At 40.2% G+C, this 22,141-nt stretch overlaps 1 protein-coding gene across 1 annotated transcript in view; it reads left to right on the plus strand.

Annotated features, from left to right (window-relative positions):
* The first annotated feature begins 1,094 nt into the window (after positions 1-1,094).
* CNPY1 (canopy FGF signaling regulator 1) overlaps positions 1,095-22,141 on the plus strand; it is a 62,882-nt gene continuing 41,835 nt past the window's right edge. The window contains exons 1-2 of the mRNA XM_034401705.3: positions 1,095-1,249; positions 5,999-6,110. Coding sequence (XP_034257596.1) covers positions 6,014-6,110 — 97 coding nt within the window. The 5' untranslated portion in view covers positions 1,095-1,249; positions 5,999-6,013. The remainder of the gene's footprint in view (positions 1,250-5,998; positions 6,111-22,141) is intronic.

Consider the following 22,141-nt stretch of genomic DNA (forward strand, 5'->3'; position numbering starts at 1 on the left):
GCACAGTCACATGATGACCACTTAACATCCTTCACAACTTGCAACGGTAATTCCAGGCTCAATTAGGGTTGTAAGTTGAGTACAGGTAGTCCTCGACTTACGACCACAATTGAGCCCAAAATTTCCTTTGCTAAGCAAGGCAGTTGTTAAATGAATTTTTATGACCGTTCTGGCCACAGATGTTAAGGGAATCGCAGCATTTGCTAAGTTAGTAGCACAGTTGCTAAGCGAATATGGCTTCCCTATTGACTTTGCTCGTCAGAAGGTCACAAAAGGCGATCACAGGATCCCAAGACACTGCAACCGTCATAAATACGAGACAGGTGCCAAGTGTTCAAATTTTGATAATATGACTATAAGGATCAATCATAAATTGATAAAAAACAATCATAAGTTGCTTTTTTTTTCAGGGCCATTGTAACTTCAGTCACTAAACAAATGATTGTAAGTAAAGTTGTAATGTTTGAAAGGTGAAAACATTTGTAGCAGATCAGACTGGATGCCTATAAAATAGGGCAGGTTTAAAAAAGTTGACAGTACCATCTTGATTTTCTATTTATTTATTTTCAACCTATCCTGCAGATGCCCCTATGCTTAGAGGAAAAACTTTTCAGCAGACTTTTAAGTCCATTCTGTGTTTCTCCTTCTCAGGTCTTGTAAAATGTGTGGACTTCAACTCCCAGAATTCTCCAGCTAGCATTCTGAGTTGAAGTCCATAGAGATGCTGGCTGGCTGGCTAGGGAATTCTGGGGGTTGAAGTTCACAGATGCTGGCTGGGGGATTCTGGGAGTTGAAGTCCAAGTATCCTAAAGTGGCTGAGATAGGGGAAACACTCTTCTATGGATTTGGGAAGTAAAGTTCAGAAAATGCAGCTCTAATGAACATCTAGTAAATAAGAGCACATGTCACACAGGTGATTTTATTCTCCATAGCAACCAGCATTCCTTCCCCTTCTTCCTTTCTACTGCTTGCTCCAGGCACCTGAGCCTTATGCAATATCCAGTTGGCTCCTGGACTCTGTTTTTCCCACATGTTGCTTTTTCATTGGCTGGCTCGTCCATGGATTATTTCATTAGTTCATGACAGCAATAGGATTTCGCACTGAGAAATAGACCTGAGAAGATCCTGATGCTGAAGAAGGAGGGAGATAAAATTACCTACTCTGGAGGAAGATCAGGTTTTAAAACATTGTCCCGGCTGAAACTTAGAGCCGTGAGCTTGCTTAAGCAGAAGCTGAAATCTTTGCCAAGTAAGTACACTTTGAAAGTGAAATGGATGAAATTAAGTTTTAAAGGTAAAAGTAGAAAATTTGAGATCATTTTCATATACTTAAGGAGAAAACTTAGATCTAATATTCTTTAGACTGAAAGTATAGGCTGAATTTTTTCTTTAGATATTTTGCCTGTGTAAATTTGCTAACTTACAAATAAAAATAAATAAATCTATACCTCCACCTATTTATAGTTTATTTTTCTTTCTTTCTAATGCTGTATCAACCTGTACTGAGTGCAGCTGGATCTGCTAATTTTTAATAACTTTATTCCCTAGAGCCCTAACTGCACAAAAAATAAAATACAATAAGAGTGGTAGAATTGTTTGATCTTGTTTTCAGAGCAAAGAATTATTCAAACATCAGTAAATGGACATGAAATTTACTAATAAAACTACTAATAGTTCTATTGAAAAAATTAGATAACAAGCTGAAGTGAAAAAGTCCGTTCCCCCCCTTTAGAGGTATTGTGGTTTTCCAATTCTTTGACAAGCTATAAACTGCGCTTTGTAATGAATTAAAGTTTTATATCTGGTAACAGAATTTCTGAAAATGACAAGAACTGTAGTTTAGATAGAAAGCCTATCAGATTTTTCCATCAGCCCCTGAGCTGAAGTATTGTATATGAAATTGCAGAGGTTTTTCCCCACCAGTTCTGGATCGTTTACAACTTTGTTTTTATACTTCCAAACACCACCATAAATTCACCAAACTTTGTAAAAATCGCATAGAACTGAAGGTTTTTGTGGGGAGGCTGAAAAAGACTACAGGCCCAATGCTAGGAAAGCACAATAGGATCAACATTTTACAACAGCTGAGCAGTCACCTTACCTGTTCAGATCATCACCTGCTAGGAACAATTGATGCTTATATGCCAAGGGGTCTAAATGGGTAATTGCATCAGAGAAGCTGAAATGAAAAGGCTACATTAACTCCATCTCAGGTACAAGGAATTTCTCTAAGGGAAAATAGTTGTCGGAAAGAGTACTTGGGAGTGGCAACAAAGACAACAAGGAGTGTGACACTTAACAATTTTCTACTTGGCAAGACCGAGTTTTATGCTGGGCAAAGCTGCAAGAAAATTGCAAGATATCTGCTTGTAAGAGTAGGAAAATTTTTAGAATCTTATCAGGAAAAAGTAGGAGAAACCCATTGGGACTTGCAAACAATAGTGCTAAAGTAGGCTTTGAAGTCGTGAGCTATAACAAGGCTACATAATGGAGATGTTTGTAGTAAGTGAGGGTTCTTGGTGCTCTTTGAGCTTGGTTGCTTTCTTGGAGACGTTTCATTACCCAACTAGGTAACATCATCAATGTTCATAGTAGTTCTTTGATTACCTTGATTTGCAATAACCGGAATGCAGATGTTTGGGAATTTCACTACTGGGCCTTATTGACTTAAAACTTCAAATCTAAAAAGGAGTGGGGTTTTCTCTCTGTTTATATAGAGGTGGCTTGCCCTATCAATATTGGTGGGAGTGTTCATAGTAGTTCTTGATTACCTTGATTTGTAATAACTGGAATACAGATGTTTGGTAATTTCATTATTGGGCCTTATTGGCTTAAAACTTCAACTTGGGAAGACAGATATTCAGTAGTCTTCATCTGGAGCACCTTCTGATTTTATATACTTCCAGTGTTGGAAACATGGCCTTAGCTCATGCCTTCTCCCAGATTTCCACATCAACGCAATTCTTATCGTTTATTGTTTTATTCAATACTTGTATGGCTTCTGCACACAGAGTAATCTGTGGCATCCACATATGGATTAAGCACATATAGAAAGCACTATGCTTTCTAGTGATGGTCTTGATGAGAACTTTAGCAAAAGTTGAGCTCTCTTATGCAGTTGATCTACTTGTATTAGTTCATCCCACATGATCATATTGAATAGATAGGTTTAGTGTAAAATAGGAGTGTCAAACTCGATATCTTTGAGGGCCACATCAGGGTTGTGTTTGAACTTGGGGGGAGGGGAGTGAGCATGGCCAGGGTGAGTGTGGCCAGCTCAATGTCATTCATGTCGGCACCTGTGGTGGCCCGAGCACACTACCAGCAAAAATGGCACTCAGGACTGCGCGCAGCCCTCCCGAGCTCCGTTTTCACTGGCAGAAGGTTGCAGGAGGCCGTTGCAGCTGAAAACTCAACTCCATTTTCTCTGGCAGACGCACCGCAGGCCAGAGGCTTCATTGTTTCCAGAGCAGACCACATCTAAGCACCCTGTAGGCCTTGAGTTTGACTCCCCATGTAAAGAAACAAAATCATAAAATATTCCATCATGATACATCATGATACGTGGTATAGCCAGCAAAACCAGCAGTCCATGACTGCACCTGCATTCAACAAATTCTATCAATATAAAATGCAATTGATATTGCCTTACATAGAGGCAAGCAACTTGCAGCCTTCTGGATATTGAACTACAATTCTCAACAACTTCAACCTGCATGGTCTATGGAAAATAATACTGGTAATTGTAGTTCACCAACATCCATAGTTGGCATAGGTTTCCTATTCCAGGCACTGCAGCTAATACAGTGGGACAAAGAAGGATATTCACTATATGACATGCTAAATCAGTCTTTCCTACCTGAACACATTCCAGACGTATCTGCTGTTGGTTAAGCTTGCTGCAGGTTTGAGAGACTGCTCCAATATAGTTGGAGAACACTAGGCAGGGAATCTGCCATAATAATGAATTCCTCCCTTTTATCACTACAAACCAGGGATGAAATCCAGCAGGTTCTGACAGGTTCTGGAAAACCAGTAGCGGAAATTTTGAGTAGTTCAGAGAATCAGCAAATACCACCTCTGGCTGGCCCCAGAGTAGGGTGGGAATGGAGATTTTGCAATATCCTTCCTCCAGGTTTATATTGCCTGAAAAAAAGCCCATATTATTGAAGGATAGTTTAGAAAAGAAAATGCTTATTGGTTGCTGTGGACGTGAAAGCAATCTGGTTGTTTTGAAACCTGGCTGTGACCAGCATGTAAAATACTTACTTTTTTCCATAAGAGGGTTCATGCCTCATTAATTTTGTAGACCTGAGCTATACCTTGATTTCAGTGAAGCAGAGGAACTGGATAAAGCATGATGATTAGAAGAGAAAGCTATTGCCTGGGTACTTTAGCACTTAAATTTGAATAAGACGGAGGCAAAAAAATACCCCAGGGCTATATTATTTATATATCTCAAAAGTTTAACTTGCCTTTTAGCAGTATGCAAAATACTTGCAAGTTTTTTGTATTGTTCAATCAGTGATAAAATTCCCTTTGATCTAACACCAGGATGGCACTTTGTGGCACAACAGTGCAAAAACTTTGTGGTTCGTGATTTAGGAATCATGATTTAGACACTTAACAGGATGGAAGAATATATGGAGGGGTGGGATTCTTAGATGGATGTAGTCCATTGGTGGGATTCAGCTAATTCACACCACTTCGGGAGAACTGGTTGTTAACTTTCTGAGCAGTTTGGCAAACTGGTTGTTGAAAGAAATCATTAGGGCAGAGAACCAGTTGTTAAATTATGTGAATCCCACTGATGTGGTCCCATCTTTGATAGCTACTCTTTGGACTTATGAATGGAGACGAAAGGAAGAAAATAATATACCTTAGCACTACAAGTCTGATACTGTTGCCAAAACAAGGAAAAGAATTTATAAAACAATACAGCATGAGTTTGCTATTGGTATATATGTAAATTCTGGGAATGAAACCAATATGATTGGAGATGTGTGTCAAGATGCTGAGTACATTAGGTACAATTCAACCATCTGTCATCCTTTGAAAACAACAGAATGTTTGAGAATTTTGAACTGATGGACAAGTCCACAGGTTCAAACAGCTGTGATATAGTCAGCTGTGTCCTTGGGGAAATTCTCATTTGCTTTCTTCAGTCACAGGTGCGTTAAGGGGAATTTAAATAGCAAATAAGGGTTTGTTTGTTGGTGTGTTTTGCAGAAATGCGGGCCAGATTCAGTACAGAGAAATAACCCACAGGCAAATCAAGCATCTGAAACATGTGTTGAAACTTCTCAAATGTACCTTGAAAAACAATTTTACAGTGATACAGAACAATGCCTAAAGAGCAGAGGTTTTTGCAATATAATTAAAGCACATAAAGTTCATGCTTCAAAATACCCTTTGTAGAAGGAAATCACCCTGGTTTAAGTTTTGCCCATCATTAATCATTTAGCATTATCTATAGAGGTTAAAGATTTTTTTAAAAATAGTATACTTCTGTTTGAAGGGGAAAGCCACAAAGTCTCAAAAAGAGACAAAAAACTGTTTAAAGAACAGTTTTATAATGTTCTTATAACATTTATAAAATTTGGGAATGGTTATAAAATCAAATATCTTCATTGCAGTCTTTGAACAGCTTTTGCAATAGTACATGAGAAATAAATGAGAATCATTTATTATCAGAGAAAAACAATAGGACAATAAAACAACATGTCAAATTAAATGTTTTGCATAGTTGGTGAAGATATTTGGCCACATGGTGTGTACCGGATGGTTATAAAACTGGTGGGTGTCTCAGGATTGAACCTATAAAATCTAGGCTATGCTTCCTTGACCTTCAGCCCTTCTGATGTGTTGGGTGGTCTGGTGAATTGGATAAAGATTTTAGAAGCTGCAGTCGTAGCATCACTAAAGAGCAGCAGGTTAAGAAGAGATGGACTAGCCATGAAAGCACCTTTGTTTACCTTTGTCTTGTCTGTTTTTCCAGATTAAGGTTTAAGGCATGGCCTCATTCCTTCAGGCCTTGTTTTCCTTGCTGCTTCTGGGCCTGTTCAGCAATACTGGGAGAGCACAGCGAAACCCCGAGGTATTCTGTGGAGGTTAGTGTCTCAGCTGAGTATTTCCCTATCCACCCAAAGGGCTTGTGGTTCACAGGTTTGATAATTCTGCACAAATAAGCCAGTAACTTCTCACTGTGTCTGTTCCCTTAATATCAGAGCTTTTTTTATGGAAGTCAGAGATGTATCAATGGATCCCCACCATCCTTTCCTTACAGGTAGTCTTCAATTGATGATGACCACAAATGGAACCAGAATTGCCATTGGTAAGCAAGGCGGTTGTTAATAGCAATAGCACTTAGACTTATATACTGCTTCACAGTGCTTTACAGCCCTCTCTAAGCAGTTTATAGAGCCAGCATATTGCTCCCAACAATCTGGTTCCTCATTTTACCCACTTTGGAAGGTTGGAAGGCTGAGACAACCTTGAGCCGGTCAGGATCGAACTGCTGGCAATCGGCAGAGTTAGCCTTCAATACTGCATTCTAACCACTGGAAAGGAAGGAAGGAAGGAAGGAAGGAAGGAAGGAAGGAAGGAAGGAAGGAAGGAAGGAAGGAAGGAAGGAATAGCAACAGCACTTAGACTTATATTCCACTTCACAGTACTTTTCCACCCTCTCTAAGCAGTTTACAGAGTCAGCCTATTGCTCCCAACAATCTGGGTCCTCATTTTACCCACCTCGGAAGGATGGAAGGCTGAGTCAGCCTTGAGCCTGGTGAGATTCGAACTGCCAAATTGCAGGCAGCCGGCAGTCAGCAGAAGTAGCCTGCAGTACTGCACTCTAAGCACTGTGCCTCCGCAGCTCTTAAGTGAACCATATCCAATTTTACAACCTTTTTTTGCCATGGTTATTAAATGAGTCATTGAGGTTGTTAAGTGAATTATGCAGTTGTTAAATGAGTCCAGCTTTCCCCATTGACTTTGCCAGCTGAGAAGGTTGCAAATGGTGTTCACACGACATCGGGATGCTGCAGCAGTTGTAAATTATGCCGCTTGCCAAGTGCCCAAATTTTGATCATGAGACTGTGGGAATGCTGCAACAGTCGTAAGTGTGAGCACTTTTTTCCCATACCACTGTAATTTTGAATGGTTGCTAAACAAACGGTTGTAAGTCAAGGACAACCTGCATTCTTTCCCTCCATTGTTTGCCTTCATTTAAGTGATTAGTGTGTGCACGCAAATCCAAAGTAGAAAAACAACTCAGGACTGCAACTAATCCATGGCTTCCACTGCCTTGTCCCAAAGGTGCTTTTTTTTCCCAAGAGGCAACTGGACTGTCTGATTTTTCTTTGAAGAGGTTTTGCTTCTCATCCAGGAAGCTTCTTCAGCTCCAGCAAGAAGGTAGGGAATGGAAGGATTTATATTCCTGGCAGGCAGCTGGTCATTTGAATTTTTTAGAGAGTTGTTGAGGCTACTTGGAGGTTTATCTGTGACTTCAGCAGGGGTGAAATGCTCTGAAATCTGCTACTGGTTCGCTTTGCTACCGGTTCACTTTGCTACTGGTTCGCTTCGTTTGTGCATGCACGGTCCATGCCAAATGCATGCTTTGCACACATGCGCACTGCAGGTGCTACCTCGCAGCACTGAAAAAGGAGGATTAAGAAGCCTTTTCTGAGTCTGCAAAGGTAAGTAGAACAGTGAGAGGGGAGAACAGCTGTGCCGCGCGATTTACATTCACTAGAAAGCAGGATTTCCTGCTTTCTAGCGAATATAAATTGCACGGCACAGCTGATTATCAGAAATACCGGTTCGCCTGAACTGGTAGCATTTTTTACTACTGGTTTGGGCAAACCGGTCCGAACCAGTAGCATTTCACCCCTGGTGTTCAGGATCACCTGAGTGGTGTAAATGGGTTTGGAGTCTTCTTGGAACCATTCCTTACCATTAGGTCAAAGCTGAAGAAGCTTCTTAGATGAGAAGCGAAATGTCTTCAAAGAAAAAACAAGAAAGTCTAGTGGCTGCTTGAGGAAAAAAAATCACCTTTGGGACAACCATGACCTGGACGACTGAGAATCTCCATAGATTTTTTTGCTGCCTTGAGTGCAAAGGATGTATCTATCTGATCGTTTTTTCTCTGGTGGGACCAGTTTATCAGGGCAACCTGGTCTACCCAGTTATAGGACAGAGCATACTGCTTCCATTTTCGCCTTTCAGCCCCAATCCAGGAGCCTTCGCAGGTAGTCACTTTCGCCACATAACAGAACAAACTTACTCAATAAGTAAGCATACAGGTAGTCCTCAATTTATGATCAGTCATTTAGCAACTATTCAAAGTTATGACAGACGTCCACAGGGGTGCTTACATTATGATGGCCTCTCCCCCCCCTGTAGCCACATGTCTGCATTTCAGATGCTTGGCAATGGATTCACATTTAGGAACATTTGCAGGATCCATTGCTGAGTGTCCATTTTACAACATTTTTTGCTGGAAACCAGCACATTCAGTTTTTGGCAAAAACGGCCTATAGTAAACCATTGGTTTACTTAACAACCACAGGGTGGCTTAACAATTTCCGCAAAAAGGTCAGAAAATTGCGTCAACTACCTGGGTGACTTGCTTTACGACCCTCATGATATGACTAATGGGCAAGCTCTGTTACAGTCTTGAGTCAAAGACTTACCTGTATCTCTCCTTTTATTCAAGAGCCTTGGTGGCGCAGCAGACTAAAGTGCTGTTAAGTAGCACCAGCTGCCTGCAATTACTGCAAGTTCAAATCTCACCAGGCTCAAGGTTGACTCAGCCTTCCATCCTTCCGAGGTAGGTAAAATGAGGACCCGGATTGTGGGGGCAATAAGCTGACTTTGTATAAAAAAGAACACTGCTTAGGGGGCCCCGAAAGCCCTACTAAGCAGGTATATACAAAAGTATGAAGGCTATTGCTTAACGCATTGTAAGCTGTCCTGAGTCTCTGGAGAAGGGCGGCACATAAATCGAATCAAGAAAGAAAGAAAGAAAGAAAGAAAGAACAGGAAGGAAGGAAGGAAGGAAGGAAGAAAGAAAGAAAGAAATTAATTTATTTCATTAAAAGCTGTAATCCCTCTATTGACCTAAGAACTATTTTCAACTCAAGTACGGTAGGATCGCCCCTTGAGGAGACATGCCTAGGAGAAAAAATAAACTTTTGCTTTATCTACAGGTAGTTTGATGCTCACTTGATATGTTAAAATTGCCTTAGAAAGGGAACTGACTGGCATTGTTCGCTGTGCATCGCTCAGTACCCAGAGGCAAAGATTCAACCCATACAGGAGCACCCACTTTGCTCTCCTCCTCCTCCCCAGCAATTCCACCTGGCTGGAAACAGCAAGGCTTTGTCATCCATTGACAGTTGTGCACACAAGGGGGAAAAATCTCCATCTGTGGTCTCCTAGCACAGAGTCGAGTGGTTGGTTTTTTAAACAGATGGCACAATGAGCTGTAAGAAATGAACATCTCTCCCGAGACGGATAACCTGACAAAAGTAGTTGCAACAACATATTGAAATAAATCCTCCCTTGATGTATGCCAGGGCTGCGGAAACTTCAATCCCAAGATCTCTTGACAAAAAGTCTGGTTTGGGTGATTCGGGTGCGGCAGTTTTGAGAGACAGGCCACCTTGTGTTTCCTGGAAAGTAGCAGAAGGAGACAAGGTGGCCAAAGGCATGCCGTTACAGATGTGCTTTGATTGAAAGAGACCCACCAAAGAGGCCTCTTCCAGGCATCAGCTAAGAGTGAAGAGTATTTTCTGCTGTAGCAGAATGTGGTGTTTGCATTTCTTTTCTTATCCTAGTAAATCTCCTGATTTCTGCTTCAAGTATATCTCTGGGATAAATTCAGTTACAGGTAGTACTTGACTTATGACCAGTCCCTTAGCAGTGACACTAGAAAGGTTGTTTTGTGTTTTTTTTAAATGAGGATGAATTTCCATACTATAAGCCTTCGGGAATTTGGAGGGTTCTGTAAACCAAACATTTCTGGTGGATGTCAAAATTGTGGAAAGTTAAATCTCTAGAGTGCTTTGCTGGAAAGAGGCAACATGTGGATTTACGGTCTTTCTGGTTAAATAATATATCCTGTAAGGTTTTTATAAGGGAATGGGCTTGGTGGCTCAGCAGACTAAAAGCATTGTGATTAATACCAGCTGTCTGCAATTACTGTAAGTTCGAATCTCACCAGGCTCAAGGTTGACTCAGCCTTCCATCCTTTCTAAGGTAGGTAAAATGAGGACCCAGTTTGTGGGGGCAATAAGCTGACTTTGTATAAATATACAAAAGTATGAAGGCTATTGCTTAACGCATTGTAAGCCGCCCTGAGTCTCCGGAAAAGGGCGGCATATAAATCAAATTTTAAAAAATAAAAAAAATAAGGGAAAGCTTAATTTTATGTTACTGGTAGTTACTGTGTTTTCCCGAAAATATGACCTACTCAGAAAGTAAGTCCTAGCTTGATTTTTTAACAGTGCGCCCAATATAAACCCTACCTCCCAAATAAGCCCTAATTAAGACCCTGCCCACTCCAGGGTGCACAGGTAAAAATTAAGCTAGGGTGGGGATGGAGCTGCCCTACTACTTAACTTCCAACAGTGCAGCCAGGCCAAACACACCTCAGCCCATTTCTTCTGCAGCTGGCAAGCTGGCTTTTCTAAAGAACTCTGGATCGATCTGGAGCTCTGTTACCGGCTACAGAGGCCTTCAGGAAAACCTTGCTGGCCTTGCCAGATGAAGAAGTTCCTGAAGGCCTCTGATAGCGAAAAAGAGGCTGGGGCTGACAAGCACAAGTGAGGTGAGTCAGTGGATGACATCCCCCCCGAAAATAAGACCTTTTTGGTGGAAAAAATATAAGACAGGGTCTTATTTTTGGGGAAACATGGTATTTTGATCTATCTTGGCATTTCAGATGATTTGGGATTAGCTCTCAATGTTCAAAGCTTTTCATATTTTAGGGCATATTTTAGACCAATTTTGGTCCGTTCTGAAGAAACAGAAAGCTCCATTTTGTATACCATAATCCTTGACCTGCAACCAGTCGCTTAGCAAACGTTCAAAATTATGGACCTCCACAGCAGCACTTGTGACCTGGTTCTGAAGTTCTGATGGCTGCATTTATGGCTATTTGCAGTGTCCCACGGTCACATGACCACGTTTTATGACATTTTTGCTTAAAATGGCATTTACTTCTGGTTTTCAACAAAACCAGCTCATAGTGAACAATTGGTGTACTTAATGACTGTATTGTTTGTTTAACAACACCACAAAAAGATCATTACATTGGATTGGTCATGTGGGTGGCCTTCTTTACAACCATCACAAATAATAACCATAATGGACAGACTTCATTATGGTCGTAAATCAAGGACTACCTGTATTCTTACTGTTCCCAATCTTGTTTTGCAACTCAGATGTTCATGCAATGAACTTGGGTTTCCCACTGATCTAATGACCAGCTGCCGCTAGAAATAGATTATATATTTCCATTAGTTAAAAATGTTTCAGTTGAAAGCTCATTCTGTGCTGCTTAATAATGAGGAAGAGCTTAACATCAACCATGAAACATATGAAATATAGAAATGGGTTACCATGAAGTAAAGGAAGACTGGCAACCTTTTGGAGGCCCTGGATTAATTTACAGTTTGTGAGAGTGGTATAAATATTTATTTATATCTCACTTTTATTATTGTATTATATATAATTAGATGTATTTTATACATCTAATTATATCTAATTATATTAGATATAATCATTAATATTACATATGGAGAACATATCTAATATTCCTTCCTCCTCCTATTTTCCCCACAATAACAATCTTGTGAGGTGGGTTGGGCTGAGAGGAAGCGAACGGCCAAAGTCAACTGAAGTAGAACTAGAACTCACAGTTTCTTGGTGATTTGCCACCCAGACAGCTTTCATGCCTGAGGTGGGACTAGAACTCAGTTTCCTGGTGATTGGCCCAGCCTGCTTTCATGCCTAAAATCAGGGGTGAAATGCTCCCGGTTCAGACCAGATCACCTGATCTGGTAGCGATGGCGGCGGGTGGTTTGGAGAACCGGTAGCAAAAATCCCTGCCCCCCACCACCACCATGCCCAACCTCTTCCACCAAAGAGGTTGTAAAAAATGCTTTTAAAAGGTAAAAAAAAGCCTCTGACGATCCCAGCTGAGCAGCACGATCGTCACAGGCTTTTTTTTTTTTTTACTTTTAAAAGCAATGCTTTTAAAAGATTAAAAAAATGATTGTGCGCCACAGCTGATCCCCCCCCCCGCATGCTATTCTACTTATCATATGCCTCCTTTTGGTGTGCACTGTGCCCGCGCACCTCGCATTTGGTGTCTGGTGTGCACTGCACATGCCCAGCCAGCGAACCAGTAGTAAACTGGTTTACTACTCAGATTTCACCACTGCCTAAGATGGAATTAGAACTCAGCATCTCCTGGTTTCCAGCTTGGTGCCTTCATCAGTAGACTAAACTTGCTCCATATACTCTCAAAATGGGTCACCTTAAAAAAAAAAAGGATATGCAGACGGGACACTTATCTGTGCACAAACTGGTTATCACAGCTGTCAGAGCTCAGTTATCATTGATCAAGTATGTTGTCTCCTCCTTATCCTCAGGTGATCTGAGAGACACAGGTCACAGGGTTGCATTTGCCATCAAAACCCCAAGGCAACACATTTCAGTAGAACCTGATCTGAGATTTGAATTGGGTAGGTATATGTAAAAATCCACTGATTTTTCCACCCTTTCAGTCACTTCAGAGCCATTTAAGGCTTCAAGTTCAAATCACCTCCAAGAATTAGCCAAAGTTTTAAGGCAACCGCATCTCCCTCAAATCAATGCTCCTGATCAACCTTTGCTCAGATCAATTCTTTTCTACCACAATTTATTTTCATCTTTTTTCTTTTTTTCTTTTTTTTTGAGGTGGGGGAGGAAGCAAGCAAGCATTCTTATGAGACTGCAATAGAGCTGAAACATTTTTAAAATTTTTCTAAGGATGACTATTGGATCTATATGGGACTTTAAAAGTTTGCAGGATCAATTAACCTTTGAGGTTGATGTCTAGCTAGGGATGATTATGTCCCATCAGATCAGAGGTGGGTTTCAGCAGATTCTGACCAGTTCTGGAGAACTGGTAGCGGAAATTTTGAGTAGTCCGAAGAACCGGTAGTAAAAATTTTGACTGGCCCCACCCCCATCTATTCTCTGCCTCCCAAGGCTGATTTGGAGGAAATGGAGATTTTACAGTATCCTTCCCCTGCCACGCCCACCAAGCTATGCCACGCCCACTAAGCCACACCCACAGAACCGGTAGTAAAAAATTTTGAAACCCACCACTGCATCAGATGTCACCACCTTAGAGAAATTTATTCTCAGGACTCTGTTCATACAAGGCATTTGTAGGCATGGAGACTACAGTTAAGTTCTGATAGAATCCAGGTTCAGTTTTGACTCCTCAAATGCACAGACCTGATTGAGTGACCTTTATCCATGAGCCATGGTGGCGCAGTGGTTAGAATGCAGTACTGCAGGCTACTTCTGCTGACTACTGGCATTCGGCAGTTCGATCCTGACCGGCGCAAGGTTGACTCCTTCCATCCTTCCGAGATCAGTAAAATGAGGATCCAGATTGTTGGGGGCAATATTTTGATTCTGTAAACCGCTTGGAGTGGGCAGTAAAGCACTGGGAAGTCTAAGTGCTATTGCTATCTAGGCATTATCTCTTAGCCCAACTTGGCTAAACAGAGATATTGTTGGGATAAACTTAAAGAGATCTCTAATAACATTCAACTCTTGAGGAAAAATGGAGCTTTGCAAATATACTGTTAGTTTGATTAATCAACCTGCTTTTCCAACCAAAGGGGTTCAATACAATCCGGAGATGCAAGTAAATCCAAAAAACAAGTGAGGCATTCCATAACTTCAGCTGTGGACTTCATAAGACTTTACTGCTGTCAACTATGAATACCCAGCTGTGACGCACTTTAATAAATAAATATAACCTAAATAATTTGGCTTCAGGTAGTAAGGGGCAGCACTTGTTCTAGGCAAACTGTAGCATTTGTGGATAAAGATGATGAGGATGTGTTGCATATGGGTGAAAGCACGCACTGTGTGATTGTGCTGGAGTTAAGGACATAGTACAGGTAGTCCTTGGCTTATGATTACAATTGGGAACAGAACATCTATCACTAAGCAATGAGATCATTAAGGGATTTGTGCTTGATTTTACAATCTTTTTGCCACAGCTGTTTAACAAATCACATAGTTATTTTTTATTATTTTTTTTCTATATGTTTTATTTGTAGTTTTCCTTTAACAACCAACATATTTTGTGGACAGTGTAATGACTTGGTCAATACATTTTTTAGACAGTGCTAACAGTAATAATACTATTACATATACATAGTTTTTATCTTCTAACTTCTAATATGTTCGTTATAATTATAATAAACTCTTTTATATATCAATATGTATAATCAGTGGTTTACCACTGGCTTGCTGGCTGCGCAGGTGCACTGCGCACCAAATGCACACTACACATGCATGCACAGTGCATGCCAAAAACATGCTGTGCGCATATGCACAGTGCGCACCAAACACATTCTGTGTGCGCATGCACAGTGCACGCCAAAAGGAAACTTGGGAAGGTAAATAGAGCAGCGGGAGGGGGGAATCAGCTGTACCGTGCGATTTAGGATTTCCTGCTTTCTAGCAATTTTAAATCACGCAGCACAGCTGATCATTGGAAATACCGGTTCAGAGGAACCAGTAGCTTTTTTTTTACTACCGGTTCACCAAACTGGTGCAAACCAGTAACATTTCACCACTCTGTATAATACTTTTTCCCCAATTTGTACTCCCCCCCCCACTTGTTGGGGTTCTTCCATATTCACCTCTTTATCTTTAAACAGTACTATTCTCTCTTTATGATTCTTTTATTACTTTTTTCAAAAATATATTCGATTCTTAGTATTTATTCTTTTTGTCTTTTGTCAATCTTGTAGCTTTTTTGTCTTCTTGTAGCTTATTTTGAGTTATCTTCTCCACCACTCCTTCTGATTTCTCATCGATCTTCTGAATATTTTGTTCATCTTTTCCCACCATTTGTTGAGGATCTTCTACATTCACTTCCTTATCTTTATACAATCCCATCATCTCCTTGTGATTCTTTGTCACACTTTCATAAAAACTATTAGCCATCATTAACATTTCGTCATAGAACTTCATTGTCTCCTGCTGCATCATTTTGTACCAAATTAATCTATTAAAATTACTCTATATATCCCTAAAATCTTTAATATTCCCGTATCCCAATATCTAAAAACTCCAAAACAGCCAATTGTTAATAAATATTATCAATCCCAGAATTATTCCTCCAAGTCCCCTAGCTTTCTAGTGCTTAAAAACTATAAATATATACTTTACAGTCTTTATAGTTTCCAGTTTACACCTTCCCAATTGTCCAGATTTTAGAGTCTTATGTGTCTTTTCTTCTTTTACTCTCTTTTTTCTTTTCTCCCCCCCCTTTCTACCGCTTTTCTTCTTTTGCCTATAGTTCAGTTTGCTTTAAAAATCTTCAAACAGCTCAGTAGATGTTTCTAAGCTTCCAAATCACCTACTAAGATAAAGTCAAGGTCAAATAGCCTTCCAGGTATTGTTTGCTTTCTCTCTTTCGTCACTTTCATTCAGATTTTCCACGTTGTAGTAATCTTCCTCCTCCAGTAGATGGCTCCCATGCTCCCAATTCCAGCATAGAGTTTAGAAAAGCAATTTCTTCCAATAATCACTTTTCACAATGTTGTTCAACTTTTTCCAAGCTTTCTGTGTTTTAAAACATCCTTTAAATATTTATTTTGCATCGGAATCTTTAATCTTTCTCTTCGCTTTTTAGCCTTTAATCCTTCTCCATGAATCCAATCACCGCTTTCTTACTCATTGGAGATTGTTTTTTATAAGTTTTAACTTGGATTAAATCTTTGAGGTAAAAGTTGGAAGTTATCTCACCCAGTTTCACTGCTCTGTCCACATACCGCTTCAGTACAAGATTTTAGTGTCCCAGTTGTCCCAGCTTTTGACAGACCAAGATGGCCGTTATCCCTACTGCTGTTCGGGAGAGCTTTCTTCAGCTCAATGAGGAAATTGCAGTTTCCTCATGATTGACAAAGCACCTCTCCTTTCTTCATCTCTCCTCTAGGATGGCTTGACCCCCCCCAAGGTCTCCTGGCAAACAGTTACTGGCTGCATTTCACGGAGCCCGGTGCACACCGCTATTTGCCAGCCATTCCTGCCACAACGTCAACCGGAAGTCCAAATTATGTGGTTATTATATGAATCTGGTTGATGATCACATGATACCAATATGCTGCAACCATCATAAATACATGCTGATTGCCAAGCACCTGAATTTTGGTCACATGACTTTGGGGGTGCTGTATAAGTTGTAGTGCAAGGACTGGTTGTGAACTACTTTTTCAGTGTTGTTATAATGTCAAGCAGCTGTTAAACAAATGGTTATTAAATGCTGTATTAAATGGCTATATAAATGCTGAGGATTATCCATAAATTGTTCCTCATATCCATATGGCTGAATTTTGACTTGTATTTGTCCTGTGCTTTAGTTTATGCAAGATTTTTCCAACCTTCTGCTTTCTTTTGTGAACACATTTACTACAATGACCCCAATTTGGTGCTAGATGTTTGACTCATCAGGCACTCAAGAAATGTACAAACAGTGACTTCCTGTTGATGTCAAGGCAATATCAGACACAGAAAAAGGGGTCCATGTTCGCTGTGCTGGCTTCTCCCTATTTGTGGGCTCCGAGGGGCAGTGAAGCAAAGAGAGGCACCCTGTGTGGTCGAGGAGAGTCACAGCTCTCCCATCTGACCCAGGGGTTTTTTTCCCTCTCAGCCATGGCAAGAAGAAGAGGCAGCCTAAAGATGGCTGCCACAAAGCTGGGACAACCAAGGAACAACTAAGACTGGCACTGGAGCGAAGTAGGTGAACAGTGCTGAAACTGGGGGAGAGGATTTCTTTCTGCCTTAAATTTAACCCCAAGGAATAATTAGAACTATTTGCTCAGAATAATTTGTTAAAGTGGCATCTAAGCATTCTGAGAAAATACCAGACTGGAAGAGGAAGGTGCAAGAGAGAAAAATAATAAATTTTGAAATATACAGAAAATTGGACTCTTAAACTGGGAAGGCATTTTAAAATGCTGGAATCATTTACTTACAAAATTTATTCTGCTTTTATAATTGATTTATAACTAAAATGATGATTGACTAGTGGCAATATTGAGACTTAAGCTGAGAGTGCCACCTGCTGATGAAAGGAAAAATTAAAAGTCTGGGAATACCTATATGAAGGACTGTGAAAATATTTATTGGATTATTCTTAACTACCCCATGACTCCTGGAGACTCAAATATGAAAATAAGGAAGCTGTTTAATTAAAGGAGTCCCAGAATGTTATGCTACAAGATTGAACCTGCAAAGGGGATGCAAAGAAGCTTTTGATAACTGTTGGGACTATTTAAATGGAACTGATTGTTTACCTAGGGAATATAAAGAACTGGGATTAGTGCACTCCTTGAAGGGCAATTTAAGGACTGAATAAATAGTTCCTGGGCTGCTGGACAAAAGTTGAACTTTTTAAAACAAAATAAGATGCCTTATAAGGAAGAAGTGAATGGAACTTTGAAGGAGATGGTGTTACTTTTTCAAAACACAAAAGACATAATGGAGAAAGGATTCAAGGAGATTACGGGAAAAATGGAAAATATCATATGAGGGATGAGTAAAGACCAAGACACCCAGGAAAGGGAGGAGTCAACAGAAGAAATGGAGGAAGAAGAAGACAAAGAGGAGACAAAAATGAAAATAAGAGTGACTGATGAATTAAATCAGGGGGAAAAGAGAGTTGGAAGATACTTTTGAAAGGGAGATAGGGGCCTGGGCAGAAATTTTGGAAACTAGGCAGTGGGAGAAGGTAGAGGTGGCAGAAATACTTAGATTGAACAGCCAAGACGCAGATGCAGATGGTGATAAAGATCCAAGAGAGGAATATGGGAGGCAAGCCAAAAAAAGCATAACAATTAAAGTATTGAAGTGGACAAGAGACAATGGATAGATTATTTCTCGTTTTTGTTGTTCTGATTTGCTTTTCCTTTTCTCTCTCTCTCTTTTCTTTTTTTAGGTAGGTGACATGACTAGAAGTTAGGTAAAATAGAAAGAAAATGTTTTTTAATAAAGGGTGATATGATTAAAAGTTAGAATAAGAGATAGAAATTAGAGAAGGGGGAACATTAGTGTATACACTTTTATATAATAAAATAAAAGCAATAACAAGAGAAAGCATGGGATAATTGAATAATGACAGACTGCAACTTAATATAAATGTGTATCATTATTAGAAATATATAAATTGATTGAATGTAATAACTGTGATTAATTCTATTTGTTTTATTTGTATTAGAATGTATGACAACCAAGTTCCACACTGTTCAAGCATTGCTATGTTAAACTTAAAAAAAAAAGAAATGTACAAACAGCTTATTTGGGGAAGATTTATCTTCTACCTAGAGTAACAATGGAAAGTAATATTCATTCTGTCCCATGAGCGAAAACCCTCCAGTTATTTTAGCAATAATAATGCTTATTGATTAACCATAAAGCCATTATTAGTTACGTATTTCAATATGTATTTCTAGGTTTCATATCTAACGCTTATTTGTCAGGATGCTAAAGTTTTTGCTTTTGCTTCAGTTTGCTATCTGGGCTGAATTATTCAATTATAAGCTCTTTGACCTTCTCTCAACCTTTCTAAATTATTTCCAGCCTCCACACCAGTCTTTGGCAGGAGTTGAAAGATGGTTTGAACTGAAAATTTCACAGCTTTATCAGCCTTTCTAGACGGTCTGCTCCTGGTTTAATTAATTTTAAAGGCAGGCATGGAGCAGTATTCAGGTTGCAGGGAAGAATGAGCCAATCTTATGACTGGTTGCACAATACAGTTGTATGTCGGACAGTAACAGTAGCAGAGTTGGAAGGGACCTTGGAGGTTATCTAGTCCAACCCCCTGCTCACGCAGGAGACCTATACTAGGGATTCGAACTGCCGACCTTTCTGATCCCCACCTAGGGAGCCATACAATGGATCTGCTATGTTGCAGTTAGCTTTACAGTACAGGTAGTCCTCCACTATGACCAATCTTTTAGCAATCATTTGCAGTTACGATGAACCCAACAAAAGGTACTTACGACCCAGATTCAAAGTTCTGATGGCCGCCCCTCCCCACTGTGGTTCTGATATTTTTTGCAGAAAAATGGCTCAGGAATTCTGGGAGTTGAAGTCCACAAGTCATAAAAAGGATGTACCGTATTTTTCGGAGTATAAAACGCACCGGACTATAAGACGCACCTACCTTTTTTGGTGAGGAAAAGAAGAAAAAGAAATCTCCCTCTGCCTCTGCCCCTGCCCAATTTTGCCTCGTTGCAGCAAACAGCAAACAGCCATTTTCGTTTTCAGCATAGCTTGATTAGCACAACGGAAAAAAAAAAGATCTGCTCCAGCAATTTACCTCTTTGCAGCAAGCAGCAGAGCCCTGAGCAAAACAGCTGAGAGCAAATCAGCTGAGAGTCGGGAGGCTGATCCAATCAACTTGTGCTAATTAGGCTGTGCTGAAGCTGAAAGGAGCTGTTTCTTCTTGCTGCTTGCTGCAAGGAGGTAAACTGCTGGGAGACAAAGGCCAAAGGGTAGGGGCCAGTGGGTGGGCAGAGCTACATTCGGTGTATAAGACGCACCTAAATTTTCACCCCCTTTTAGGGGGGGGGAAAGGTGTGTTTTATATGCTGAAAAATATGGTAATTCCCCACATCTGTTCTAGGGGATTGAAAAACAGCTCCTAAATCTTTTAATCTTGTACTCATTTTCCACATACAGTCTGACAACATTTGTATTGACTCTGGGTTTTTTTTAGTGGTTGATGATAACTGTTCATAGCTGTTCTTCTCTGAAGTATTAAGCAATGACTATTACATAACTATTAAGGTTGCCATTTATCTGACAATTTCAGCATCCCTTGATCTCTGCATTATAAATTTTAATGAACACGTGTATGTGAATCATACGCTGAAATGAAGCAAAGATGTTGCCTACCTGCTTGAGGTAATATTTTCTCTTGCTTAATGGAAGAGCTAGCTTTGAATGAAACAATTGCGCCTCACTATTTATTTATTTGATTTTTATCCCGCCTTTAATATCTTGTATAAATAGCTCAAGGCAGTGAACACATGTAATACTCCTCCTTCCTATTTCCCCACAACCCCATGAGGTGAATTGGTCTGACAGTGACTGGCCCAAAGATACCCAGCCAGCTTTCATACCTAAGTCAGGACTCGAACTCTTTGTCTCCTAGTGATTTGCCCCAAATCACCTAACTGGCTTTCATTCTTAGGTGGGACTAGAATTCAGTCTCCTGGTTTCTAGGCCCAGCACCTTAACCACTTCACATATTGTCATAATCAATGTAAAGGCCTCGATCCATATTTAACCATGGAACCATTTTTCTTACATTGGGTAGTAGATAACTTAGTAACATCGATCTTGACAGAATAATACAGTATGTCACATGTAAAGCATGCTAATTAAAACTCAGTCATGAGTAAGAACTATGGATGTAATTCTGAGCAATGTCTTCATCAGTACTTATTATTAACATCAGACTGCTTCCACATTAATAGTTCAGTATCGATCTTCAGGCACCTTTGCAATCTAGCAAAAACTGGTCATGGTAAAGTGAGACAGGGCCTTTTTGGTGAGGGCACCCCAGCCACAGAATGCTGTATCCAGGCTGATTTGATTTTGATAGAAGAGAATGTTTCTAGCTCAGGCTTGAATTGTGCGGTCATTGGTGCTCTCTCAGTGTGGTTGTTTTTTTGTAGACATTTCATTACCCAACTAGCTAACAGTAGTGCTAGAAGGAAATGGGGTTTGCTCAGTGGTGGGATTCAAATAATTTAACAACCGGTTCTCTCCCTAATGACCAACTGGGTAGGCGTGGCTCAGTGGTCATGTGACCATGCGGGTGTGGCCAACTCAATGTCACTCACGTCAATGGGCGCTTCACCTTAGCTGTTACAATGTAATAAGGGTTAACTGGAGAGGCAGTTTCTGTAAGCAGAGCAATAAAGATTAGGCTAGAAACAACACCAGAATGTTTCCTTCCTGCCTTCCTTACAGGATTAGCCCTGTAAAGTGGGAAAAAAACCAAAATAAGATTTATTCCAATAACTGGTTCTCCAGACTGCTTAGAAATTTAACAACCGGTTCTCCCAAATAGGTGCGAACTGGCTGAATCCCACCACTGGGTTTGCTCTCTGTTTATATATTAATTGTTTGCCCTGACAGAGTTGGTAGGAGTTGTTCTTGGTGGCTTCTTGATTAGACCATTGTTTATTAGCTTGTTCGTCTGAGTTTGTAATTCCTTGACTAGGTTATTGTTTATTGCTTTGATTTTCTAACCTTCTTCATAAACAAACAAACAAACAAACAAACAAACAAATAAATGCAATATTTTGGGAGTGGGGGAATATGTAGCTTTCCAGATATTCAGAACTTCAATTCCCAGCAACCCAAGCTTGCAACAAGGCAATGAGAAAGGTTGGGAATTGCAGTTTAGTAAGGTTGTTAAGTAAGTAAGAGGAGAGTATTGCGTTATCCACCAGTGCAATAAATATAATACATCCCACTGGCTTTCTCCAGAGCGAGACACCTGAGTACGTGTGTGTAATGAAGAGGCAATTGCATCACACCAATCCTTGTGTGGTTCTGAGGCAATTAATTTTAGAAGGAGAAAGATGGGATCTTGGAAAATAAAATAAACCAAGTGAGAAAAAGCTTTCTAGACAGATTTTTACTCACAAAATCTTACTCCAAGCAAATGATAGGGGCTGAGACATAGCCACTTCAAATGAGAAGCAATCTTTCACCATGTTTGATTTTCCACCAGCCCAAACCCAAATCAATACATAAGACAAGCAATACATACCAGTGGTGGGTTTCTACCGGTTCGGTCCGGTTCAGGCAAACTGGTAGCGGC

The sequence above is a fragment of the Pantherophis guttatus genome, chromosome 4 (genome assembly GCF_059756535.1).
Source record: "Pantherophis guttatus breed Tessera chromosome 4, ASM5975653v1, whole genome shotgun sequence".
NCBI classification, from domain to species: domain Eukaryota; kingdom Metazoa; phylum Chordata; class Lepidosauria; order Squamata; family Colubridae; genus Pantherophis; species Pantherophis guttatus.